The 23,665-nt window shown below is 33.9% G+C and overlaps 1 protein-coding gene across 2 annotated transcripts in view; it reads left to right on the plus strand.

Moving 5' to 3' along the window:
* The window catches only part of COL24A1 (collagen type XXIV alpha 1 chain), a 345,626-nt gene that overhangs the window by 23,727 nt on the left and 298,234 nt on the right, over positions 1 to 23,665 (plus strand). For both annotated transcript variants that reach the window (XM_074266340.1, XM_074266341.1), the window contains one exon: positions 17,659 to 19,034. In XM_074266340.1, the coding sequence (XP_074122441.1) occupies positions 17,659 to 19,034 (1,376 nt within the window). The remainder of the gene's footprint in view (positions 1 to 17,658; positions 19,035 to 23,665) is intronic.

Here is a 23,665-nt window from a genome sequence, read left to right on the forward strand (position 1 = left end):
ATTTTATGTGAAGAACAGAATTTTTAGTCCTTCTGTAATCATAAAGTTTTATGACTTGCTCTACTTTCCACCCCTAATAAAAGGGGAAAGTAAAAAATCCAAAATAACCCCAGACATTTAGCAAATAGAAATGTATGCTGTTCAAAGTGAATATGGAAAATAAATATACTTATTAGCAACATGAAAGTCAGAAGACAAGTAGAGTGGTGGTTAGTCATCTTGGAGTGTTCCCTAGCTTCCCTTCTTAAGAAGGAGTGTTCTTTCCTAATTCCTTCCTAATTAAAATCCCATCTTTTCCAGGAACCCTTTAACAACCTCATTTAATTCTAGTGCCTTCCCACTGATATTTCATATTTATCCTATGTAGGATTATTTCTTAAACCCCCCATTAGACTATAAGCTCTAGTTCTCAGCATAATGCTGGCACACAGTAGGTGCTTGCTTAATAAATCTTTAATTATTGATGGATGGATGTGATGCTAAGAAGTTAGTGCTTGGACATCCAATAATGCACATTCATGTTCCTCCAGGAATTTTATCCTATTCAATGACATTATTTGTTATTGATGAATATATACATTTCAAGCCAGGAGTCACCTAAAAGTTGGAGCTCTAAGAAGTCGTGTTAAATATTAATGTTCTTGAAATATAATTTATCATGTTTTATTATTGCTTTATTGCATAAGATGCCTCAGTGTTTGTTACTTTAAGATGTATTTCATCCAAGAGAAAGCATAAAAAGTCTTTTATTAACAGATGTAGGAGTCTGGTAGATGTTTTGAAACTCTGAGTTTGGGTTACTCACGCATGACAAATGATCGTTTTTCATGGACAAATTCATTGTTTTCAGAATGGATATTATGAGGAATTGGCAGACACCCTTCCTTTTTTCTGAAATAGTAATACGCTTTCTCTCTTTCTCCGTCTATGCTGGTTGGCTCACTGCCACTAAAATCTTGGCACTGTTACAATGTCTCTAACATGATGACTAACCACTATGCAAGGTGTGTTCCTAATTTCCAGCATATATGCCATACTAAGTAAGGTTCATGCTCCCACTGTCTGAAAACCACATATGTGCAAATCTCAATGGGTATTTTCTGGAGGCTATTTCCTATAGAAATTAATCTGAAAATGTTTTGATTATAAAGACAGAGGCGGTTCATGCCAGCTAATTATAGGAATCCCCAAACATTTTCAGCTAAAGCCCTCAACAAAAGTGTTCACAAATAGTCCATAAAAATGTATTTAATGTTTTATATCTAAGATTTATGTCTCATAGTAGATACTTACCTTTAAAATTTGTCAGCTCCTCCCTATTTATCTTGAAACATCCTTCATATTCATTCAATAACCCTACTCATTTTCTCACATCTTAACTTTTCCTCTATCAGGATGTAATCCATTTTAGGGAACCACAGAACCCATTGTAAGAAGCCTATAGTTGTTGTAAGAACTCTTTTAGATATTGTATTCTGTAGGCTAAAATCCAGGATTCTTGTAGGTGTTTGCTGACTCTGCCTTTAGTTGATGTCTCATCAAAGGATCTGTGATCTCAGAATTAGAGGTGTTCCTTTCAATAATGCAGATCATAACTTGGGTGACTTTTGTCCATATCCTCCTGTAAATCTTCCACAAGGTGTCTATTCAAAAGAAAGTCCTTTCTCTAGGTCTTTTCCTAGAGATGCCTCCATCATGAAATCTGTTCTATAGATTCGTGATTCTTTTAGTCCAAATCATGGAAAAGCATGAGGCCATGTTCCCTTTTATTCCCAACTTTATTCATTCTCCAGACTTTTCTACCTCTTTACCATCAACCTTTGTCCTCTCTTCCAACTTCTAGTTCTTCTTTATCTATTTTCCTTCTCCATTAAAAGGAAAATTCTTTGTGTGTAGGGACCAATTTGTTTTTATTTGTATCTCTTGGGTTTAGCATATTGCTTTGTACACAGTAAGCTCTAAATAAATGCTATCTATCTATTCGTTATCTCTTATTTTTTCCTTCTTTTCTACCTTCCTTCTTTCCTTCCTTTCTTTGTTCCTTCTTTCTATAGTGTAGGTGCATCTACACATGCATTATCCCTAACCACTATCACATGATAGGCCCACATGCTTTCATAAAACATTCATACATATATCAAGCCCTTTGGTTGGCTTTCAGTTTCATAACTTTAGCAACTGTGGTATCTTGTGACTCATGGCCACACAACATGTGACTAGATAATGTAGAATAAAGTGAAAATATGGCAATTTTCCAGTTCATTTGAATTAGATAATCCAACTCGGTAATTGTAATTAAAAAAATTAATCCATTTTGAGATTTGTATTATCCAAAAAGTTACCAATTCTTTAGTTAATTATTGAAGATTGGCTAGAATATGATCTTGAATAATTTATTTAATTTTGTTGGCTGTTTTATCTGCTTATAAAATATGGCAGAGAATAGAACTTGCCACAGATCATCAGGGTTTAATGAAAATTTAAGTCACAGATTTCATCACTATTTTTATAACACCTTTTGTATATGGGATGAACTAGATGCTGTTGAGGCCTCTTTTAGTTATCCAAGTCTGTGATTATTTAGGCAAGTCTTATCCCTTAATTGTAACTATTATTGTGGAAAACTCAACTGAGTCCTGGTCCTTGATGACCAATGCAAGATGTACAAAATTCAACACATCCTCTGGAAATTCAAACATATCATTTATGACTTTGGCTGAAAATAAATGATGATTCGAGATAACTAAGAGACTTTAGGTTCAACAAATGGGTAGAACTGGTCATGTAAGAAATATAAATAGAATCATAACATGGCCTCTTGCATCCTATAAAATGGTGTTACATAACTCAATATGCCATACAACAAAGAATGGAATATATACTAATTCAGTTCTGTTCTACAATTTAATACAGACTTGGGATTAACTGCCATATAATCTCTTTGAAATTCACCATCATTGTAATCTTTAGAAAATGATTTAACTTCCTATACCTCAATTTCCTTAACTATAAAATATAATGCTTGGAATAGATGTTATCAGAGATCCTTTGTGATCAAGATTTATAGGATTTTGTGAAATAAAATTCAATACTTAATATAATAAGTATTTAATGTTACATTTCATAGATCACTTGCTTGTATTCTCATGTAGTCTAAATCTTAGTCTACCCATGGTTTTTCATTCTGCTCCATTCTTTGCCATGTACTTCTAAAAATCTTCTTATAAATAATCTACCTCAAGAAACTGAAATCTTTCTGAATTAGGGGTTCTTAACCTTTTTTATGTGTGATGGACCAACTGCCTAGGCAATCTGATGAAACCTTTGGATCCTTTCTCATAATAATTTTTTAAATGTATAAAATAAAATATACAGATACATAAAATATATAAATTAAAATATAATGCAATCATATTAATGTAAAATATAGTTATAGTTTTTTTTTAAGTTTTTATGTAATTCCCATTCTAGGTCTTTTTAACATGATCAAAAAATCCTCACTTTATTCTTCCAAAGTGTCATGTGAATGACTGACCTTGGGTTTTCAAAGGTTATGATGGAAGAATTCAATTTCTGGCTTGTTCTACCATACTGGAAAAGCTTTGAGTATGGTGTAAGGGACAGATCATGTCTACTGTATGAGAACTTGTTTGACTAAATATGGAGAGCATTATCATTATCAGTAACATGGTCTCTGAGTAAAGAAGTTTAGCCAGGTGACCTTTGAAATAGATAAAAATACAAGCAGTCATGAGTTCTATGAAGCACTTTTCTACTTTGGCAGCAATGACAGCAAAGTAGAAATAAAGAGAGGGAGAAATTACAAAACCAAATTATTTTTACACTTGCTATAAACAAAATAACTCCTTGCCCTCTAATTATGAGATTATTGTCAATGATCAAAATGATGATATATCCATGGAGTGTCTGGGAAAGCCTATATATTCTTTGGCAATCTGAGGAAGTCTATTTACCTGTTCTCAAAATAATATTTTTAAATGTATAAAATAAAACAAATGGTATTTCAAAGGAAACTACTTATAATGAAATAGAGTTACCAAAATTTTTTTAAGGTCATGGACCCAGGTTGAGAGGCCCTATATCAAAGACATTTAGAGAAACTCAACCATAATGATAATAACATTCTTATAAATGAAACCATAAAATATAAGGCAGTTTCAAATGAATGGAAGGATAACTTGTAAAACCAAAGGAGTTGGCAGAGATCACTTCATCAGCCCTAAAAACAATAAAAATGAAAGAGGATTTTCTTGAATCCTTGATCATTTGTTCTTATAGTGCATATGATTGACATATGGGGAAAAAAACTCCATACAAACACATAAACATACCATGGAGGTAGTTGTAGCTTAAGTGTCATCATGCATTGCAGAAAAGGAAGAGTGAAGTTCCATGTAGAACTTGATAAGATGCTCTAAATGAAGTCATCATATTCACTGATACTCGATCACTTTGATGTGAATTTCATCAGAGGAGAGAATTAAATTTTCTAAAAATTAGAAAATATAATTTAGATTTAAGAAATGAACCAGAAGATGGTATATTTGGAAGAGATCTTGGAGATGCTTACTCCAACCACTAATTAAAGGCTGGAAAGTAGTGCTTTTATAAGGGATCATAGATCTTGGGATGGAAAAAACCCAATAGCTTGTCAAGTCAAAACTCTGTGGGGAAAAAAAAAGAATTGTTCATGTTTGTCCTGCATTTGAGAAGATAATATGATTATACATCCTTCACAATTTAGAAATAGGAAGGAAGGAAAGAAGGAAGGAAGGAAGGAAGGGAAGGAGGCAGGGAGGGAGGAAGGAAGGAAATCCATTAGAAAGAGCACCAGCCTTAGAGTTAGGAGGACCTCAGTTCATATCTGGCCTTAGACACTAGTTGTATGACTCCGGGCAAGTCACTTAACACCCCCTCCACCATAAAAGAAAAGAAAACTGACTAAGTTATTTTTTATTACTCTTTATTTCACTTAAACCCTAGAAATCTGTTTATTCAGCTATAAAATGGGAATATTAAATACTTTCAGTACTTACCCCATTAGATTTTAAGTTCATTAAAAGCAGGGACCTTTTTAAGCCTTCTTTATATCCCCAGAACTTAGTATGGTGCCAGGCATGTAGTAGGCACTTAATAAATCTTTGTTAAGTTGATCTCATTGCACTGCTTTACTGTGAGATTCAAATGACAGAATGCATGCAAAGAACTTCATTAACATTTAAATTTTAAGTGTTTCATATCAATTATTGTAATCTTTAAAAATATTCTTTCCATAACCTATCAAGCAAAGACTCTCAAATTTCTAACTCCTGTTGTGAATTGTGAATAGAAAACATTTATTAAATTTCACATATTAACTGACAAAGGTCATGAGCACAACAAAATATCATCCATTAAAAATATTACTGATTGCATCCTTCCTGTCACCCAGGCTCATAGCTTCCATGTGATCTTTGAGGCCTCAGTTTTACTCACTTGACATATTCATTCTGTTGCCAGATCTTCTTTCTACCTTACTTATATCTCTGTTATATATCTCTTTCTTTCTAATCACACAGCTATCCATCTCACAAAGTCCAGATCCTTAAAATTTCTTGCTTGGAGTGTTAATCTTCTAATTGGTTTCCTACATCATCTCCTTTTCCAACCCATTGACATCTTAGGTGCCAAAATGACTTTCTTAAAGCTCAGATCTCATCAAACTATTTCTTCCTTCCAATAAACTGAAGTGTTTCCTCATTGGCTCCAGGAGCAAATATAAATCCCTGTTTTCCCAGAAGTAGGCTGCCTACTTTATCCTCAGTCATTTGAAGAAATCATGTTCAGTCACTCCATTGGATCAGAGTTCTCAAGTCTAACAATGTTGATTTCCCCCCACATGTTGTAAGTTGTTTTCTAGGTTTACACATTTCAACATCAATCATTTTAAAGAGCTTTAAAAAACATTTTAATATGTAATGGAATACCTGCCATCTAGAGGAGGGGGTGGGAGAAAGGAGGAGAAAATTTGGAATAGAAAGTTTTATAAGTGTCAGTGTTGAAAAATTACCCATGTATATGTCTTGTAAATAAAAAGCTATATTAAATAAACAAATAAATAATGAAAGAAAGAAATTAGAAATGAGATTTTAAAAATCCAGTAGATTAGTATCAATACACATTATGATAACTGATTAAACTCATGATATTTGAAAAGAAGATAAAAGCAAGTGTTAATAATCAAGATCAACCATGAAGCAAATGTAAACAAACCCTGATCTAACACAAAATCTATTCCAACTCCCACCCAAATGACTAAAATGCAAATAAACCCAAAGCTTCTCTCCAGTTTGGTCCAAAGACTGGTAATGTACAATGTGTTGGCTATCAACATTTTCAATACAATCCCATGCAAGATTACAAAGGAATTGACAAAAAAAATAACAAATTAAAAAACAAAATTCTTAAATTTTAAAAAGTGAAACTTACCCAACTGTAACAGTTTCTCCACAAAATGCTGACTCAAGGTAGAAGGCATGAAAAGGGGAAAAAAGAATAAAGTAAAAAGTATGCAGCAGATAACAAAAGAATAATTTACAAGGAAGCAAAGAAAAGATTGACAGTCATGAAAATACAACTTATTTTATTATTATATATTACTATATTATATATGATAATATATATTATATAATATATCATAATAATATATATTATACATAATAATATATATTATATTGAATTTAAAGGAAAATTTATTGTTACATATTTTGAATCCTTCCTGATATGCTGCTGGGCACATGACAATGTTTTCTTTTGTTTTTCTTTTTAAATTTTTTCTTTTATGTCTTTCTTTTTCTTATTTTGTATTTTGTTCTAAATAAATAAATATGAAGACAAAAACAAAAGAAAGACAGGTGTCATGGGAATGAGTGCTAACTTCAGTAACAGATGGCATCTTCTCTGTGACTTCATAGATCATGTGGTTATTGATTCAGAGCTGGAAGAGAACTTCAAGGTCATTTAGTCCAAACTCATTTTATATATGAGGAAACTATAGTAGAGAAGTAAACTCACTTAAAGTCACAGAAGGTACTAAATAATAGAGTTAAGATTTGAACTCATGCCCTATGATTTCAAACCTATTATGAAAATATTACTTTTTAAAAATGATTATTGCTAAGTATTGTTATAAAATATCATTGCTAAATGTTTTAGATTTTATTAGTTTTAAGACTATGTAACAGATGACTATGGGGTAAATGTTACTGTTATGGCAACTTATGTAATAAAGAGAAATACTAATAAAGTCCCTAGTTTTCTGTAACTGTGTGACCTTAGGCAAATCATTTAACTCAGTTTCCTCAGTTTTCTCATCTGCAACATAAGTTGGAGAAGGAAATTACAAATCCCTTAAGTATCTTTGCCTAGAAAACCCCAAGTGGGGTCAAGAAAAGTTGGACACAACTGAAACAATTGAATTGAAGACAGAATACAGAATATTCACATACTTATAGATGAAAGAGTTTCTAGAGTGGATATAGAGCTTTCACATATCTTTTACACTAGAATGAAGAAATGTGTCAATTTTTTAAAATAGAGAAAGAAGTTTAAAAGATACTGAGTCTTTTGATCTATAATTGAAAAATTCATTTCAAGATGAAACTAAACTTAACCAGGTAGCTTCTTAGATGACAGAGAGGTAATCCATTGCTAAGCTTGTATTATAAGTCCAGAGCTTGCATTCCACTGGTCTAGCTTTTAGAACCCAGGCTCCCCTCCAAGTCATGAAGTAGGAAAAAATACTTATGGAAAACAAATAACCAAATCACTCTCACTAAATATAGTGTGCTACTGTTGTGTTCAGAATAAAACTGATGGTGAAAAAATTAGTTTTGTGCTATTTTGTAAAAGGCCTTTTAAAAATAACTTTGAAAGCTTATAAAGAAATATTCTACTGAGATTTTCTTTAAAGGGAATAGACCCCAACAGAATACTTGAGAACCACTTTAGTTAATTAGATTATTAGATCGGTGAATTGTCTACCAAGCAGAATTCTAAGAGAATGGTAACAATGGAACTTCAGTGAAGTTCAGTTTGATCATGGGGAAAGATTAGGAAAGGTCCAGGACATGGAGTGAGATGCTGCTGAGATGGAGTGTGTATAGTTAAGGAGGACAGTGAATGGAGTTTTATCTGCTGGAAGGACAGAAATGGATTCCAAAGGGGATAGAAAAGATGACAGAAAGAGGGGGCACAGAATGGGATTTAAGGGGCAGAGAATATGGACTACTTCTTAGGTTTACCTATGACTTGCTTTACCTCATTTGGCTCTTTAAAAAGCATCCTCTGCTCTAGAGCAAATCAGAACCTGTCACTCCTCAGAAACAATCAAATCCATACTCATAGCTGGACTAGATTCCAGTGTCTGCTGTCTTCATGTATGGAATGATTTTCATGCAAAAATTATTTAGAATGCAGCCACAACTTCTCAAATAAAGGGCAGGGAGTGGGGAAAGGATTTTTTAATGTGACATTCACAAAGCTGAGAAAGCACGGATGTTTTGATGTTGATTTAATTTTTCTCTCATGTTTCTTCTATGATTTAGACTTTTGTTGAGAGTTAACCCTCTTTACCCTGTATTCTAAATCTCCCTTCTTTGATTCTAAGGGATGGGTTGCCAGGCACTTTGGGGAATGAACTGGAAGGAGGCTAAAGTTAAATTTTAGTATTCCAGATTTGTGATCTTTTACAGAGGGCTTTTAAATTTTATTCTTATTTGAAAACTTGTATGGAATCCTTATTCATTTATTCAATCACCACATGTTTTAGAATGTTTCTCATGTGTCTAGTACTGGTCTAAGTTTCATGGAGGGTATTAATGATGTAGAAGATACAGTCTTCATAACTAGAGAATATAGAAATTGTGTCATAAAGTAGCCTAATTGAGTAATGAAAAAAATATTAAGTAAAAGAGTAATCAAGGTAGATGGATGGAGAGATATATTGGTAAAAGATTTAGATGAATGGATAGGGGGATGGACAGATGGATACATAGATAGACAGGGAGACAACTGATAGGTGGATAGTAGTTAGGATATAGTTGGATATACAGAGACCAATGGAGGGGGAGAGAGACAGAGACACACGAGAGAGGCAGAGATACACTCACACACACACAGGGTCAGAGAGAGAGAGAGAAGGAAGAAGAGAGGGAGGAAGAGGAAGAAGGAGAAAGAAGGAAAGGGAAGGAGAAGGAGAGAAAAGGAGAGAGAATAAATAAATTAGCTAGATGATAGATGACATTGATTAACATTTACTGTACTCCAGGGAGTATGTTCAGTATAGCACTGGGAATACAAATAAAAAGTAAGAAAAATATGATCCTCAAGGAACTTATGTTCTAACTGGGAGAAGGCAATAAAAAGAAAGAATATGGGGTGACATGGAGAGGAGATAGCTTAGAATTGGTATGGAGGCCTGATCTGGGGACCATCAGACATAAAGGAATTCAAAGGATTCAGAGGTAGAGTCCAAAATATGTTGTATTTGTGTATTTGTGTGTGTGTGTGTGTGTGTGTGTGTGTGTGTGTGTGTGTGTGTGTGTGAGAGAACAGGTAAGAGTGATAGTTGGAGTGTGGCCAGCATGGTAAGGAGATGATTGGGAAGTGATAGGAAGGAAAGGATCTGGGCAAGATGAGGTGAAATCTCATCCTATTGGCTTTAAGGAATAAAAGCAGATGAAATTAGATTCTCCAGAGGTTCTCCTCGATGCTTTAGAGCATTTTTGAGGTGATCCTGGGTTCTCAAAGTTTGTACCATTAAGTTATAACCTTCTATCAGATTCTTCCATGCTGGGATGGCTTTCAATATAGTTCTGGTAGTGACTTAGTCTATTGAGCAAGGACCAGCAATATATCTAAGTTATAGAAAGACTCATCACCAGGAGGTGATATCTATTACATAGTCTTGAAACTATATAATAAAGTTTAAAATATTCAGAAATAACATTTTGAAACAATACTTGGTAATAAAAGTGATAGTTTCATAATAGGTTTGAAGTCAGAGGGCCTGGGTTCAAATCTTAACTTTACTCGTTAGTACCCTATGTGATTTTAAGTAAGGCTGCACTAAACTACCTTAAGGTTCTCTTCCAGCTCTGAATCAATGATCCCACAATCTATGAAGTTACAGAGAGGCTATTTTACTGGAGGTAGCACCCATCCCCATGACATCCTGTTTTTTTTGTTTAGTTTTTATCTTAATATTTATTTAGAATAAAATACAAAAGAAGAAAAAGGAAGACAGAAAAGGAAAAAAAAAAAGATTTACAAGAACTACACCAGAATGTGTGGTAAACTTTCTGTGTTGGAGATACGGGACAACAAACAAGAATAAGAATGACATGACATACAAAGGTGTGGGATGAGTTGACATCTGAACAGAACTTGGGAGTAATGACATTATAGACGTACTGATTAAAGAGAAGGTTGAATCTGGGCTGTTCAAAATAATAAGATAGTGAACATTTACATAGCACTTTAAGATTTAGAAAGCAGTTTACAAATATAACACTATTCTCACAACAGCTCTGAGAGGTAAATGCTATTATTATCCCCATTTAATAGATGAGGAAATTGAGGCAGACAAAAGTAATGTGACTTGCTCAGGATCAATTACACAGTTGGTAAGTGTCTAAGGCCCTGTTTGAACTCAGATCTTTCTAGCTCTAGCTTCTGTATTTTCTTTACTGATTCACCCATCTGTCTGTAATTGGAGTATTATTTTATAAATATTCCCTGATTTGAAAAAAAAAGTTAAGTCAGTGCTATTTGTTTTGAGGTAACATTTAAGTCATTGATTCATTTTAAAGTCTCTATATTATATTTGTTCATTCATAATGGACCTTTAGTTATTATTCTTTAACATGAATTAGCATGTGACTACTGAATAGGATTGTAGAAGAAAAATAATTCAATATTGGAGAAAGGTTGTGTAGTATTTAGGGTTGTGCTTCCAAACTTTTATTCATCCCAGACTTCGCATGCTATGCAATCATTACAAGTATAGCTAATGCTAAACTATTTTTTAAATTATTATACCATTTATATTAAACAATTTATTCCCTTGGTATGGGAGTAGAGTAGGGATGCTGGAGAATGTGATTTTCTAACTAAAAAAAGTTATTAATGTGTCAATTAAAATAATGCTGGTAGGTATGAATGTAGCTATGAAGGGTAGAGTTGGCAGGCTGATACATGATCGTTTCTGCCTCCTCCTTCTGCCTGGTTGGGGGCAGAACTGGAGAATTCCCAAGTCTTTCTGATCTACACCATATGCCCTGAAAAGAGATGAATTGGACCCAGAATTAAATAGGAGAATGAGTTTGCTGGACAGCATTTAGGAAACTGCCATATGCGAAATAATCCCATGTTGCTACTTGATATAAACCCAAATTTTTGAAACTACCAATATTCTTCTGATAATTCTACATGGTTGCAAGTCTTTGAATACCATCATCTTTAAACAATCAAATCTGTATATCAACCAAAAAGCAATTGACATTCGCACAGTGCGTACACACAGGATATAACACAAATTTCAAGAATGGGAAATAGAATAAGGGATATCTAGGAAGCATATAACTAAAAAAAGAAAATGGAGATGGGGGGAGGGAGTACTATGTCAAAAAATGCCTAGATTCTTAGTATAACAGAATCAGATTAAAATGCAATTGGAATATCTTTGACAATATAAATAAAAATAAGATAGAATAAAAATAATATTAATGGGTGGTTCTCCAAGTCACACTATTTAGGATTCAAGGATTTTTATATATAGTTTAGTGGCTCCTATATGACTTTGTGGTTTAAGGAATGATCTTTCCTTTGGGAAGTCTTCTTCCTTTTTATTATATTTCTCTCTGGTGATTTAATCAATCACTCTGTCACAACTATTAGCTCACTTTTTAGCCCAGGAGCAATATAATGGCCCTAAGGTCTATGTAATCCCCTCTGCAATTTTATTGAGTCTGTATCAATTGAAAATAATAGCTAATAATAATAATGATGTAGGTTATATATATTTATATATAGCTTTATATAATGCCATTTATGTACTACTTTAAAGTTCACAAAGTACTTTACATATCTCAGTAAATCCTTACAACAATTCTGAGAAGTAGGAGCTGTTGTTTCTATTTTACAAATATTAACTGAATCTGAGAGAGGTTATTTGACTTGCCTAAAATCATATAGATAATAACAGCCTAAGGCAAGATTTGAACTTGGGTTTTCCCAACTCCAAGTACTCTTTCCATGATACTACCTGCTTTCCTCAAAAAATGAATACCTAGTAACTGAAAATAATATCATCACAACTCAGAGCTCTTAATTCTAAAAACTTCTAATATTCAAACTGAGGTTTGGCTTTTTGACTTAATTTAAATGTATGGTTTTCTCCAGCTTCTACCCCATGCTGCCTTGTGTTTGAAGTTTGAAAATCAGAATATGGGCAACATTTATGTAAAGCAAACAGAATACATTGCAATGTCTGGTGTTAGTATACAGGCAAGTGGAAGAAAAATAGACCAGACCTTTTTTTTTTTTTTGAAACTTCCCTTAGTCCTTAAAGAGCTTCACTCCAAAACTTCTGCTCTGTGATACTTGTAGACACTTTCTGTTTTCTCTCTTCTTCCTTTTAAGTCTTTTTTTTTTGCCTGTTGTGCCTGTGGTCCCGACTTTTTCCATTTCTATTCATTAAGTCCTGGGTAGTGAAAAGAATACCATCTTTCTACAGCTGCTGCTTAAATCTTGCAGTCCCCATGTTTCCTCTCTGTTTATCCTTTGCAGACTGTTTGTGACCCTATAAGAACTTTGGCATGTTACTCATCTGCCTTCCAGTTCAAAGACTACAATTGTCCTTAATCATTCTCAAGTTTTACAAGAGCCTATGAATTAGAAATCCTAGGATTCCAGTCAGCTCTCAAACATTTAATATATGAAGATGATTTATGCAAGGGTCCTTGGCCTGGAGTCCATGAACTATCTTTTAAAAATTATTTTGATAACTTTATATTAACATGAGTAGTTTCCTTTGTGATTATGTATGTTTTATTTTAGGCAGAATAATACAAGACATTACCCTAAGAGGTCCATAGGCTTTACTGGTTAAAAACCCAGCTTTATACTTTCAGACCAAGGGAATTTATTCATTATGAAAAACATTTTTATTTATATTTCATAGGGATGTTTGTCTTTCTGGAAGAGCACCATGACATCAGGGAGGTGATACTATGACATGCAGATGAATTGAAGTGGGGGAGAGCTGGGCAAGGCCACCTGTCTTACTTTCCCCTTCAGAGCCAACTGGGTCTAGTGGGCAGATATAGATCGAGACAACTGGAGATGACCCTTCTTTAATGATGGGCAATCTCATTTATAGGGATGAATATTCTATTAAATCAACAGATAGACTAGAGATTCTTCAAGTTTAAATTTCAAGCGGAATAAAAGACAAAAAGTCAAAATGTAGAATAATTTTATGCTTGAACAAGGTTGGACCATGTAATATATAACACATATGAAAGTAGATCAACTAATATAAAACCATTTGAGGCAGTGTGGTACAAGAGAAAGATCAGAGTTAGATTCAGAAGACCTAGATAATTATCTTGGCTCTGAAATTTTCTAGTTGTGTGACTTTGGGTGTGAAGAAAATATTGATACCCCTACTTAATTTAATCAGCATTTATTCAGTTCATTGTAAATTAAGCAGAATAAGATTAAGTTTGAATTCATTGTATTAATTAATGCTATTAGGATAAGAGTTATGATTAATCCATGATGTATTGATGATTATATTAATTGTATTTGATTTTTCAGCTAATTAGTTAGGAATGCTATTATTATTTAATCATTGTACTAAACCCTTTTCCCTAAGTGTAGAATTTGAAATAAGTTACATTTCTTCAAGTATAGTATTTCAGGTAAAGTTCTTACCCTCCATTCCTATGAATTACTACCTCCACTCCCTAGTGGATTTGCTTGAGAACAACCTCTTGGACCTTAAGAGCCAAACACTAGTGTTTGATGGATTGTGGAAAATGCCGCTGATATGGCCTGCCATTGATGGCCTATAGATGAAAACCTATAATTAATGACCTGTGAGAGGCCTGTTGACAAAATGGTTGTGACTGATGGCCATCGTTCTTAGTCCTTCATGGCAGTTCTCCCATTTTTTAAGATTAATCCAAGTAGTTTCCATGCTTTTGAAGAAAAATCCTAAGAACAAGGGGACCTCCCAGGGATTCTCCAAGACCTAAAAAGCCCCTTAGCACTGGGCTCCTTGACCATAAGGAAGGTTTTGAACTCAATTGATTAGGGACCTCCAGACTTCTTAATTAATTGATTGATCATGCTTGGAGCCCTGCCTCATTAATTTGTGTTACCGATTGAAATTTTGTGGCCCACATAGACAAAGATCACTTTACATCTCAATGCTTGTTTCTTATGTAAAATGAGTTTAGACTATATTTATAAGGTCTCTTTTCAGTTCTGAATTCTGATCATTTGATCATATTTAGTCTAACAAAGTTAATTATGAATGAAAAAAAAAAGCATTTATTAATCCTTTACTATGTCCCACACCCCATGCTAAGAACTGGAATACAGATAGAACAGTGAGAATCCTTAATCTCAAATTCTATTTGAAGGATAACACTATAGAAAGTTCATTACAATTCAATGGAAAAATATTAAATACCTAGTGTGTACATGCCATTAATGATGTATCATCTTTATTTAAGCCACCAATTTATAGCACCTCCCCTTAAAAAATATTTAACAAGTAGTTAAGTTGGATGCTTCAATATTACGTTCCTTTCTGACTTCCATCCATTCTCCCTTCTGACTATAGATAGGTCTTGACTGGTGCAGATTAAAGAATGTGAGAAGAGATAGCATCATTTAGATTCATTCTGTATATTCCCATTGAGCTGGAACCAATTACTGTATTTTACATAATTATAACTTTGAATAGAATGAATTCAATACTTGCAGCCACTTTATGGGATTCATTATTTGCACTAATAGGGGAGCTGGCTGCCTATTACAATTATGAAAACTTGCCATCCATATTTGTTGAAACGGAGCTCTTTCACTTTTGTGGATAACATCTGCAGCAAACAGAAGGGCAATCATTAGGGCTTCTCAACTGAGGCTTTAACCACAGAGACCTTTCTTCTCTCCTCTTCCTTCACATTGGTTTTCTATATGTTTTTTTCTTGTTCTCTTTGACATCTAACTAATAGATTCTTTGAAAAGAAAATCCTTTTGAGAATTTAAACTTCCTTAACTGTCATCTTCAAGAAGGTCTTTTATAAAAAATCCAACTTTTAATCAGTTCTTGTCTTCTTTCTATTTCCTCTTCTCCTATCCTCATTCATGAAACATATTAAACACTTTATCTTCTCATTTTTCCTCTTGGCTGTTTCAGCAAATATTTAAATAATTTCACTGAACATCAAGAGTTTTTTTTTTTTTTGCATCCATTTATTATTTATTCCACAAACATTTATTTGAAATCTTCTATAGATATTGGATATTAGGTACATTGAAGCTTTTAATAATAGGCTAATTTTCAAGCCTTGTGCCCGCTTTCTCCTTAACCTTTGAGACTGACTGGCTCCTCCCTTGGATTTCATGCATTGCTCTTTCCCTTTATTTCTTGGATTGTTCCTTTTTGATTTCATTTGCTAGATCATCTTCTAATCTCTTCCTTCTTAGGTATGTGTCCCCCTACAGCTTAATACTGAATTCTCTTCTCTCTCTTAGTGATCTCACAAGTGATCACCTCCTTGTGACTGCCCTGATCCCTTCCATGATGATATACATATATATGTGCATGTATATACACACACAAGTATGGATATGTACATGTATGTATATGTGTTTATAATGTATTTTATATTGTACATACATGTGACTTATGAGCATATATATATATATATATAATAAAACAGCAGAGATTACGACTAGAGATTTTATATATATGACATATTATAATTTTATATGCATGCATTGTGGTATACATACTCATCTTCTTGGATTCAAATCCGAATTCAGACACTTACTAGCTGTGTGATCCTAGGCATTTCATTTTGCCCTGTTTGCCTCACTTATAAAATGAGCTGGAGAAGGAAATGGCAAACCACTCCAATTTCTTTGCCAAGAAAAATCTTAGATTGGATCACCAAGATTATGTGTTTATGCATATATACACAAATATACTTATATAATATATATAGTAATATGTGTGTGTCTGTGTGTGTGTGTGTGTGTGTGTGTGTGTGTGTGTGTATGTGTGTAAAATCCCTAGCCCAGACCTTTCTCCCAAAATCCATTCTTCATTTAGAATGCTAGATTTGGAGTCAAAAGGCTTGGGTTTAAATTTTCAGAAGAAGCTTCTTTACTACAAGAATTGTTTCTTCCTTCATCTTAGTATCTGTAGTGTCTAATACAGTACTTGTTAGATAGTAGGCATTTGTCAAACAATTAACATTTACTTTATAGTTACTTACCAATGTAGAAGCAGCAAGGTAGGATAGTAGATAGACTTCTGGACCTAGAAACAGGAAGATCTGAGTTCAAATTGGACCTCAGACACTTACTAGTTTTGTGACCTTGTATTATGTTCTGGTGGAGAAAATATAGCAGGTAAAGAGAGGAGTATGATAGAAGATGGGGGCCAAAGAGGTAAGGGGAGGTCACACAAAGCATTCTAGGAAGAACTTCTTTACCTTTTATCTATTTCAGTTTTTTCAAATAGAAATAATAGCAGCCCCTACCTCTAAGGGTTGTTGAGAGGATCATGAGATAATATTTGTAAAGTATTTAGTACAGTGCCTTGCATATAGTAGGTGCTTAACAAGCATCTTCCCCTGCCCTCTTATGGTACTTTCTCCTATTAAAGTGTGTGCTTCTAGAGGAGCAGGTTTTTATATTTATCAGGCTTAACGTAATTCTGATACTCATAAATATTTGTCAAATTGAATTGAATTGCCATTCTCTCTACTATCTCTATTCATTCCATGAAGTGCAGTTTCTCCCTCTTTATTTCTGCTTTTTGATTTATCTTTCTTCTAGGCTCAGTTTAGGGCCACTTCCTTGTTAAGCTTCCCAGTCATCAGCTCTTAACAAATGACTTGTTCTGATCTCTCCTTTGCCCCCTCTGTCCCCTGATTCATATCATAAAAATATTCATTTACTTTTTGTGTCTTTTCTTTATTATCTAGCAAAGTAGATGAAAACAAACACATGAGAGCACAAAAGCCCAATAATATAAACATCAGGAAGTGTGAATAAAATATTCATAGAGTATATCTTTTCAGTAAAAATAATCATTCAGTCACCAATTAATGGGTCTTGAGGGACTTGGGAAGGTATACTTTCTAAAACACATGGCTATATCAAACCACAGAATGATGTAGCCTTCTTTCTCTTCTCCCCTACTGAGAATGTTTAATTGATGGATTATATTCATTCTATAAAAACACTTTTCTCCTCTTCCATTTGCTCAAGCACATGAATTCAATTCAGTAATATTCTGGATTTTTTGTTTTTGTTTTTGTTTTTTCATTTTTCTCTCTCCTTTTCTTTCAGGCATAGATGTTCTTTATCAACTAGGCCTTGGAGGCAAAGATGTAAGATATCAACCAGTGGAGAACATGGTTCTAGCATCATCATCTACCCCATTACCTCAAGGAGTTCATGTAGCAGAAACAGGTGTCATTCTAACAAGTGACAGTCAAATAGAGGCACCTACCAAGAAAATTTTGCCATCCAGTCTAGGACAGCAATTCACAATAGTAATTGGGTTACTCTCACATAGAGTCAACAACGCTTTTCTCTTCAGTATCAGAAATAAAAATCGACTGCAATTGGGAGTACAACTATTACCCAAAAAAGTAGTGATCCATATTGGTGGGAAGCTAGCCGCATCTTTCAACTACAGTGTTCATGATGAACAGTGGCACTCCTTTGCCATTGATATTCAAGATACAGTGGTTTCCATGTTTGTTGAATGTGGAAAGAAGCAATTCAGCAAAGACACTCTTTCAAGAGTGCAGGCATTCAATGCTGATAGTGTGTTTACTTTGGGAAGTATGGACTCCCATTCAGTCCGCTTTGAAGGAATAATTTGTCAGCTGGATATAATTCCCTCAGCTGAAGCCTCGGCAAACTATTGTAGATATCGGAAGCAGCAATGTCGCCATATTGATACCTATCGATCAGAGACTGGGTTTCCTCACACTACCACATTGCCAGGTCTTGTGCTAGAAAAGTCTCCATCACACAAGCAGTTTGGTGAAGAGATACCATCAGAGTATAGACCATTTTATGAAGGACAAGGAAATCCAAACTCAGTAAATAAAGAGGCTCCATCTGTCCATAAACTTCGAACACCCTGGGAATCATCAAGCTCTTTAACATCATCTGTCCCCTGGGGAAACATCTCTGATGGTGATCTCATGAAACCTGAAATTCAAGTCACAAAGATGATCATCAAAGAACATAGCTTGCCAAATTTCAATCTATCAGCTCCTTACCACCAACTCAAAAAGGGGACAGTAAGCTCCAATAAGAAATTAATCCAAAATGTTTCAAGTGATGATGCTGTGAGACATAAAGAAGAAACAACCAGTCTCCCTTCGTCTAAGGAGAGGCCATACATCATCCCTCCCTTTATGAAAGAGGATAAAACTGATCACCTTAAAAAAGATAACAAGATTAATCAGCACACTAAAAAACTCACGGATCTGTCACAAATTATGAATACAACTTTATATCGGATAACAACTGAACCATCTGTGGATAATAATCATGATCAACGGAAAGGCAAAGTTGATACTGATGGTACATACCACATTGAAGATAACTATGAAACTGACTTTTATGATTATTATTACTATGAGGATCTGAATATGATGCTTGAAATGGGGAATCTGAGAGGCCCCAAAGGGGATCCTGGACCTCCTGTAAGTTATCTTTAAATGTGTCTTGCTGAAATTAGCTTAGTGAGAATTTTAGAGAAAATTTTGTAATGGAGTATAAATAATAAGCCAAACCTGTGACAGAAAATTATTCTGAATACAATGAAAGAATTTATGGCTCCTATAAGATGTACTTCCAGTGGGAACAATTTTAGCACAGCTATTGGTTTTTTCTGAGTAATGTTTTTTTTCCCCTATTAATATTATTGATAGATTGTAGGAGCATTTAGTTTTAGTGATGTTATGGATAAATCAGATGTTTTGCTTTTTTTTTTTTTAATTGAAATTCAGCCAAAGATTCAAGTTGTTAAATATGGATTCAGCTTTCTCTTTTGAAAAATAATTACAATTATAGGATTAATGTACCTTCTTGTTAAGAGATGGGTCAGAAGAACAGATGAAGAGAGGTAAAGGAAAACATTATACTTATTTAAAATTATGGGAGGGTGTGTATATGAGTATATGTATGGAATGTCCAGGTAGGGATGGATTAAAGGCCATATTGTGGAAAGGATACTGACACCAAGAAAATCTTAGATTTATTTTGAGTTTTATGGTCTTCCAGAGTAGTTAAATTATGCCCTTTAAGCTACTACTGGCATTAACATTGTGGTAATATACCCAGTGATAGAACTACTTTGCAAAGAATTACTATTCATCAATAAAAGAGTTAGATGTTTAATAGCTATTATTTGTTGCCTAGGCTAGGCAAGGATTGTAATTCTGAATTTGTTATAAGGTACAGACTTAATTTTTAAAAGTGCAATAAATATGCATTTGAAGATTAAATACAGGCTATGTCTATCTGACACAAATTCAGTGAAGAAGAAAATGTTAATAAATTCAACCTAACTAGACATTTATTAGGTATCTACTTTGTATTAAGTATTATACTCAGTACTGAGCAAAGAAGAAAAAAAACAACCTGCCCCCAAGGATCTTATATTCTGGGAATGGCCTCCAGTTCATGGTGGTAATTTATGTGGGTCTTGAATAGAGATAGAAAATCCAAAAAGCAATCAAAAGTAATGGTGCAATGATTTATTTGGTGAAGTTTTGACAGAGTTATGAGCTGATTGATTGCATTTTCCACTTTTCATTGAATTATCATGAGCTCCAAAGCCATATACATTTTAAAAAACATGTTATAACAGATAAAATACTGAACATTTATGTAGTCAGCAGACCTTGATTCAAAACCCAGCTCAGATGCATAAATAGTGGTGTGATCACAGGTAAGCCACTTAAACCTTTGAGAGCCTCAGTGTCCTTATTTGTAAAATGGTGATAAATATTTATACAACTTACCTCCACTAGATTATTTGGAAGGAGGACATCTGCAAACCTTAAGAGATTATTTAAATGTGAGCTATTATTATTTTGAAGTAAATTTGAGTTTTGCTGCAGTGTTCTAATACATGAAAAATCAAATAATTAGAAAGAATATTATTTTTTACTTTTTGCATTTGAAAACCAAATATCTTTTTTGAGTCCTGTGTCTATGAAAAATTGCATTTTCTTTTTTGAAGTCAGACCAAAGACAATCATCTATAAGACTAATTTGTTTGATGAATATGTTAGTAGACATTTACTTGAGACATTGGTGTAGATCCAGAAACCATTGGATGGAGAAGATGATGCTACATGCTTAGACTAGTTTTTCTTTGTGGTTATTACTGGAAAGTTATTTGATATGTATTGAGCAACACTTAATATAGTTTTGTATATGTCTATAAATATTGTGTACAGATATTATTAACACAGGACAAATTTTTTGCTTAGTAACCAGCTAGTAACTAACAACTAAAAATCTATTTTTTGAAAACAATTAACATTCTAAATGAAACTGATGTTAAGAAACAGAAATATAATTCAAAGGCAGTGAGTCATTCATTCATTCATAATTTTATTCAACAAAATGTACAAGGCTTTGTGTTAGGCAACACAAAATTTTCAAATTAATCTGTTCATCCAAACTCCCCAGAGAGATATTTTATTTTAATCTTAAGTATTTTTAATCTTGAGGCATGTAGTAGCACAGTGAATAGAGCACTAATCCTTGAGGCAGATCTACCTGAATTATAATCTGATCTCAGACTCTTGCTAGTTTGGTGAAATCACTGAGCCTCTCTTAGTTTTACTTTTTTAATCTGTAAAATGGGAATAATAATGGCATTTAGCTCCTAGCATTAAAATGAAGTATAAATGCTAGTTTTATTATTAAGAGTAATATTATTGACACAATAGTTTTTAATTCTACACATTCCAGACTTAATAAATCATCATCTTAAAAATGAAAATGGGAATAATGGGAATTTATTTGGAAAGAGGAAGATTAGTTGATCATAGTTCCCCAAACATATTTCATTATTTCTTATATTGAAATCCTTCTTGATCTCAGCACATCACGATAGCAATTATTTATTTATACTTTTATTAATTATTCATATTTGTATTATTCTTCATATTTACAAGTTCAACACTTCCAGAATCTGTGACTTGGTCAGTGTGGGTACTTCCTCCCTCAATTCAAGTCACATCTCCTTTCCTTTTTTTTTTTTTTTTCCTTCCTCTGCCTTCTTGATGAATGAATGAAAGATGATAAAACTGAAGTCAAGAAAGCCTGAATCCAAATCCAGCCTCACTAGCATCTTGTGATTATGGGCAAGTCACTTAACTTCTGTCTTTCTCAATTTCCTCATCTGAAAAGTAGAGATAATAATAGTTCCTACCCTCAGATATCCCTGCCCTCAAGGAGCCTACAATCTAATTAGGGATTTTAAATACAAACCTATATACAAAGCAAGCTCTGTACAGGATAAATGGGAAATAATTAATAGATGGAAGGCACTGGAATTAAGAGGGATTAAGAAAGACTTCCAGCAGAAGGTGGGATTTTAGTTGGGACTTAAAAGGAAGCCAGGGGAGCAGAAATGAGAACAATGGATGAAACTATAAGATAGATAGATTTAAGCTTGATTTAAAAAGTGGATGGGGCTATCCAAGATGATAATGGGTCTCTCCTCACTTGATGTCCTTAGGGTAGATGTTAGATGGCCATGAGTCAGATGGATTATAGAGGGATTCTTGAAAAGATCTCCATTGGACTAGATAGCCTTTAATGTTCCTTTGTACTCTGAGACTCTATAATTCCATGATATTAAAAAAACAATTTAAGTCACACACCTCATGACTTAATTGGCTAGACTTCCAACCTTTATTTCTTCTGAATCTTTTACGTGCTTTTTGAGGTCAGTTTTCCTCACTCCAGACCCCCATCTCCATCCAACTCACCACTGCAGTTTGAAAAATGGATTTAGGAAGGGATAGACTGGAGACAGGGATACCAGTTAAGAGGATGGTGTTATAATCCAAGTCAAAAGAGATGAAGGCCTAATTAAGTGGGTAACAACAAATGTAAAAAGGAGGAAGACTGTAGGAGAAATATTGCAAAGCATCCAAGGAGCTTTGCTGCTGACTGGATTATAGGCCCTCGGGACTCCAATTATGAGGGACCTTGGAGAGAGTATAATTCAAATCATTCATTTTCCAAATGTGAACAAAAAAGAAGTGTGAAGAATTAAAGATGATGGTGAAGTATTGGGGAGGATATGCGGTACATCAACAGAAATAAGAAAATCAGGAGGAAGGTCCTTTAGGAAGGAAGATGTGTGGTTTGGTTTTGGAAATGTTTAAATTTCAAGGATCAACTGGGCATTGGAAATAGGAGCCTATAATTCTGAGGAGATCTTGGGAGTCGGGAGAATGGAGTTTTCTGCAGAGAGGTGAGAGATGAATAAAGACATGGGAGTGTGTAAACCAAGAGAGTATGAAGCAAGAAGAGGTTCCAGGACAATTCCCTTGGAATAAGGTCAGAAAGAAAGTAAGGTGCCAAGAGGAAACTGTCAAGAAGGTAAAAGAAGAACCTTGAGAATTCCTTGTACAAACCAAGGAAAGGGAGAGGGCTTCAAGGAAAGGTTAATAACTATTGTCTGATATCACTGAGAGTTTAAGAGTAATGAGCATTGAAACAAGGTCTTTGGTTTTTAGCAATAAGGAATTTATTAATACTTTGGATGGAGGTCTTTTGCTAGAATAGTGGGGATAAGAGCCAGATTTTACAAGTGGTGAAATGAATGGGCAGTGAGGAAATTGTAGAGCTATGTGTAGATATCTTTCTAGAATTTCTTTTTTTTTTCCTAGTCAAAGGAGAGGAAAGAGTTAACATCATAGCTTAAAAGAATGAATAGATGAGCATATCCTTAATTTGATTTTGAATAAAAGGCATAAATCCCATTTCCCATTCTCTACAATGTATACTCAGTGATATTGCTCATGTTTTGAAGCTATGTTTAGTATCTTTAAAATAATGGAGGTGGGTGGGGACAGTGGATTGAGCACTGGCCCTGAAGTCAGGAGGCCCTCAGTTCAAATTTGATCTCAGACACCTAATACTTACTGACTCTATGATCTTGGGAAAGTCACAAATTCCTCACAAAAAATTCACAATAAAATAAAATAATGTAGGTTTATACTACATTTTAAAGTAACATGGATTGATTAAAAATTGGTATTACTTTAGCATTTATATATGTGTGTGTATATATATGTATATA

The sequence above is a fragment of the Sminthopsis crassicaudata genome, chromosome 4 (genome assembly GCF_048593235.1).
Source record: "Sminthopsis crassicaudata isolate SCR6 chromosome 4, ASM4859323v1, whole genome shotgun sequence".
NCBI classification, from domain to species: Eukaryota; Metazoa; Chordata; class Mammalia; order Dasyuromorphia; family Dasyuridae; genus Sminthopsis; species Sminthopsis crassicaudata.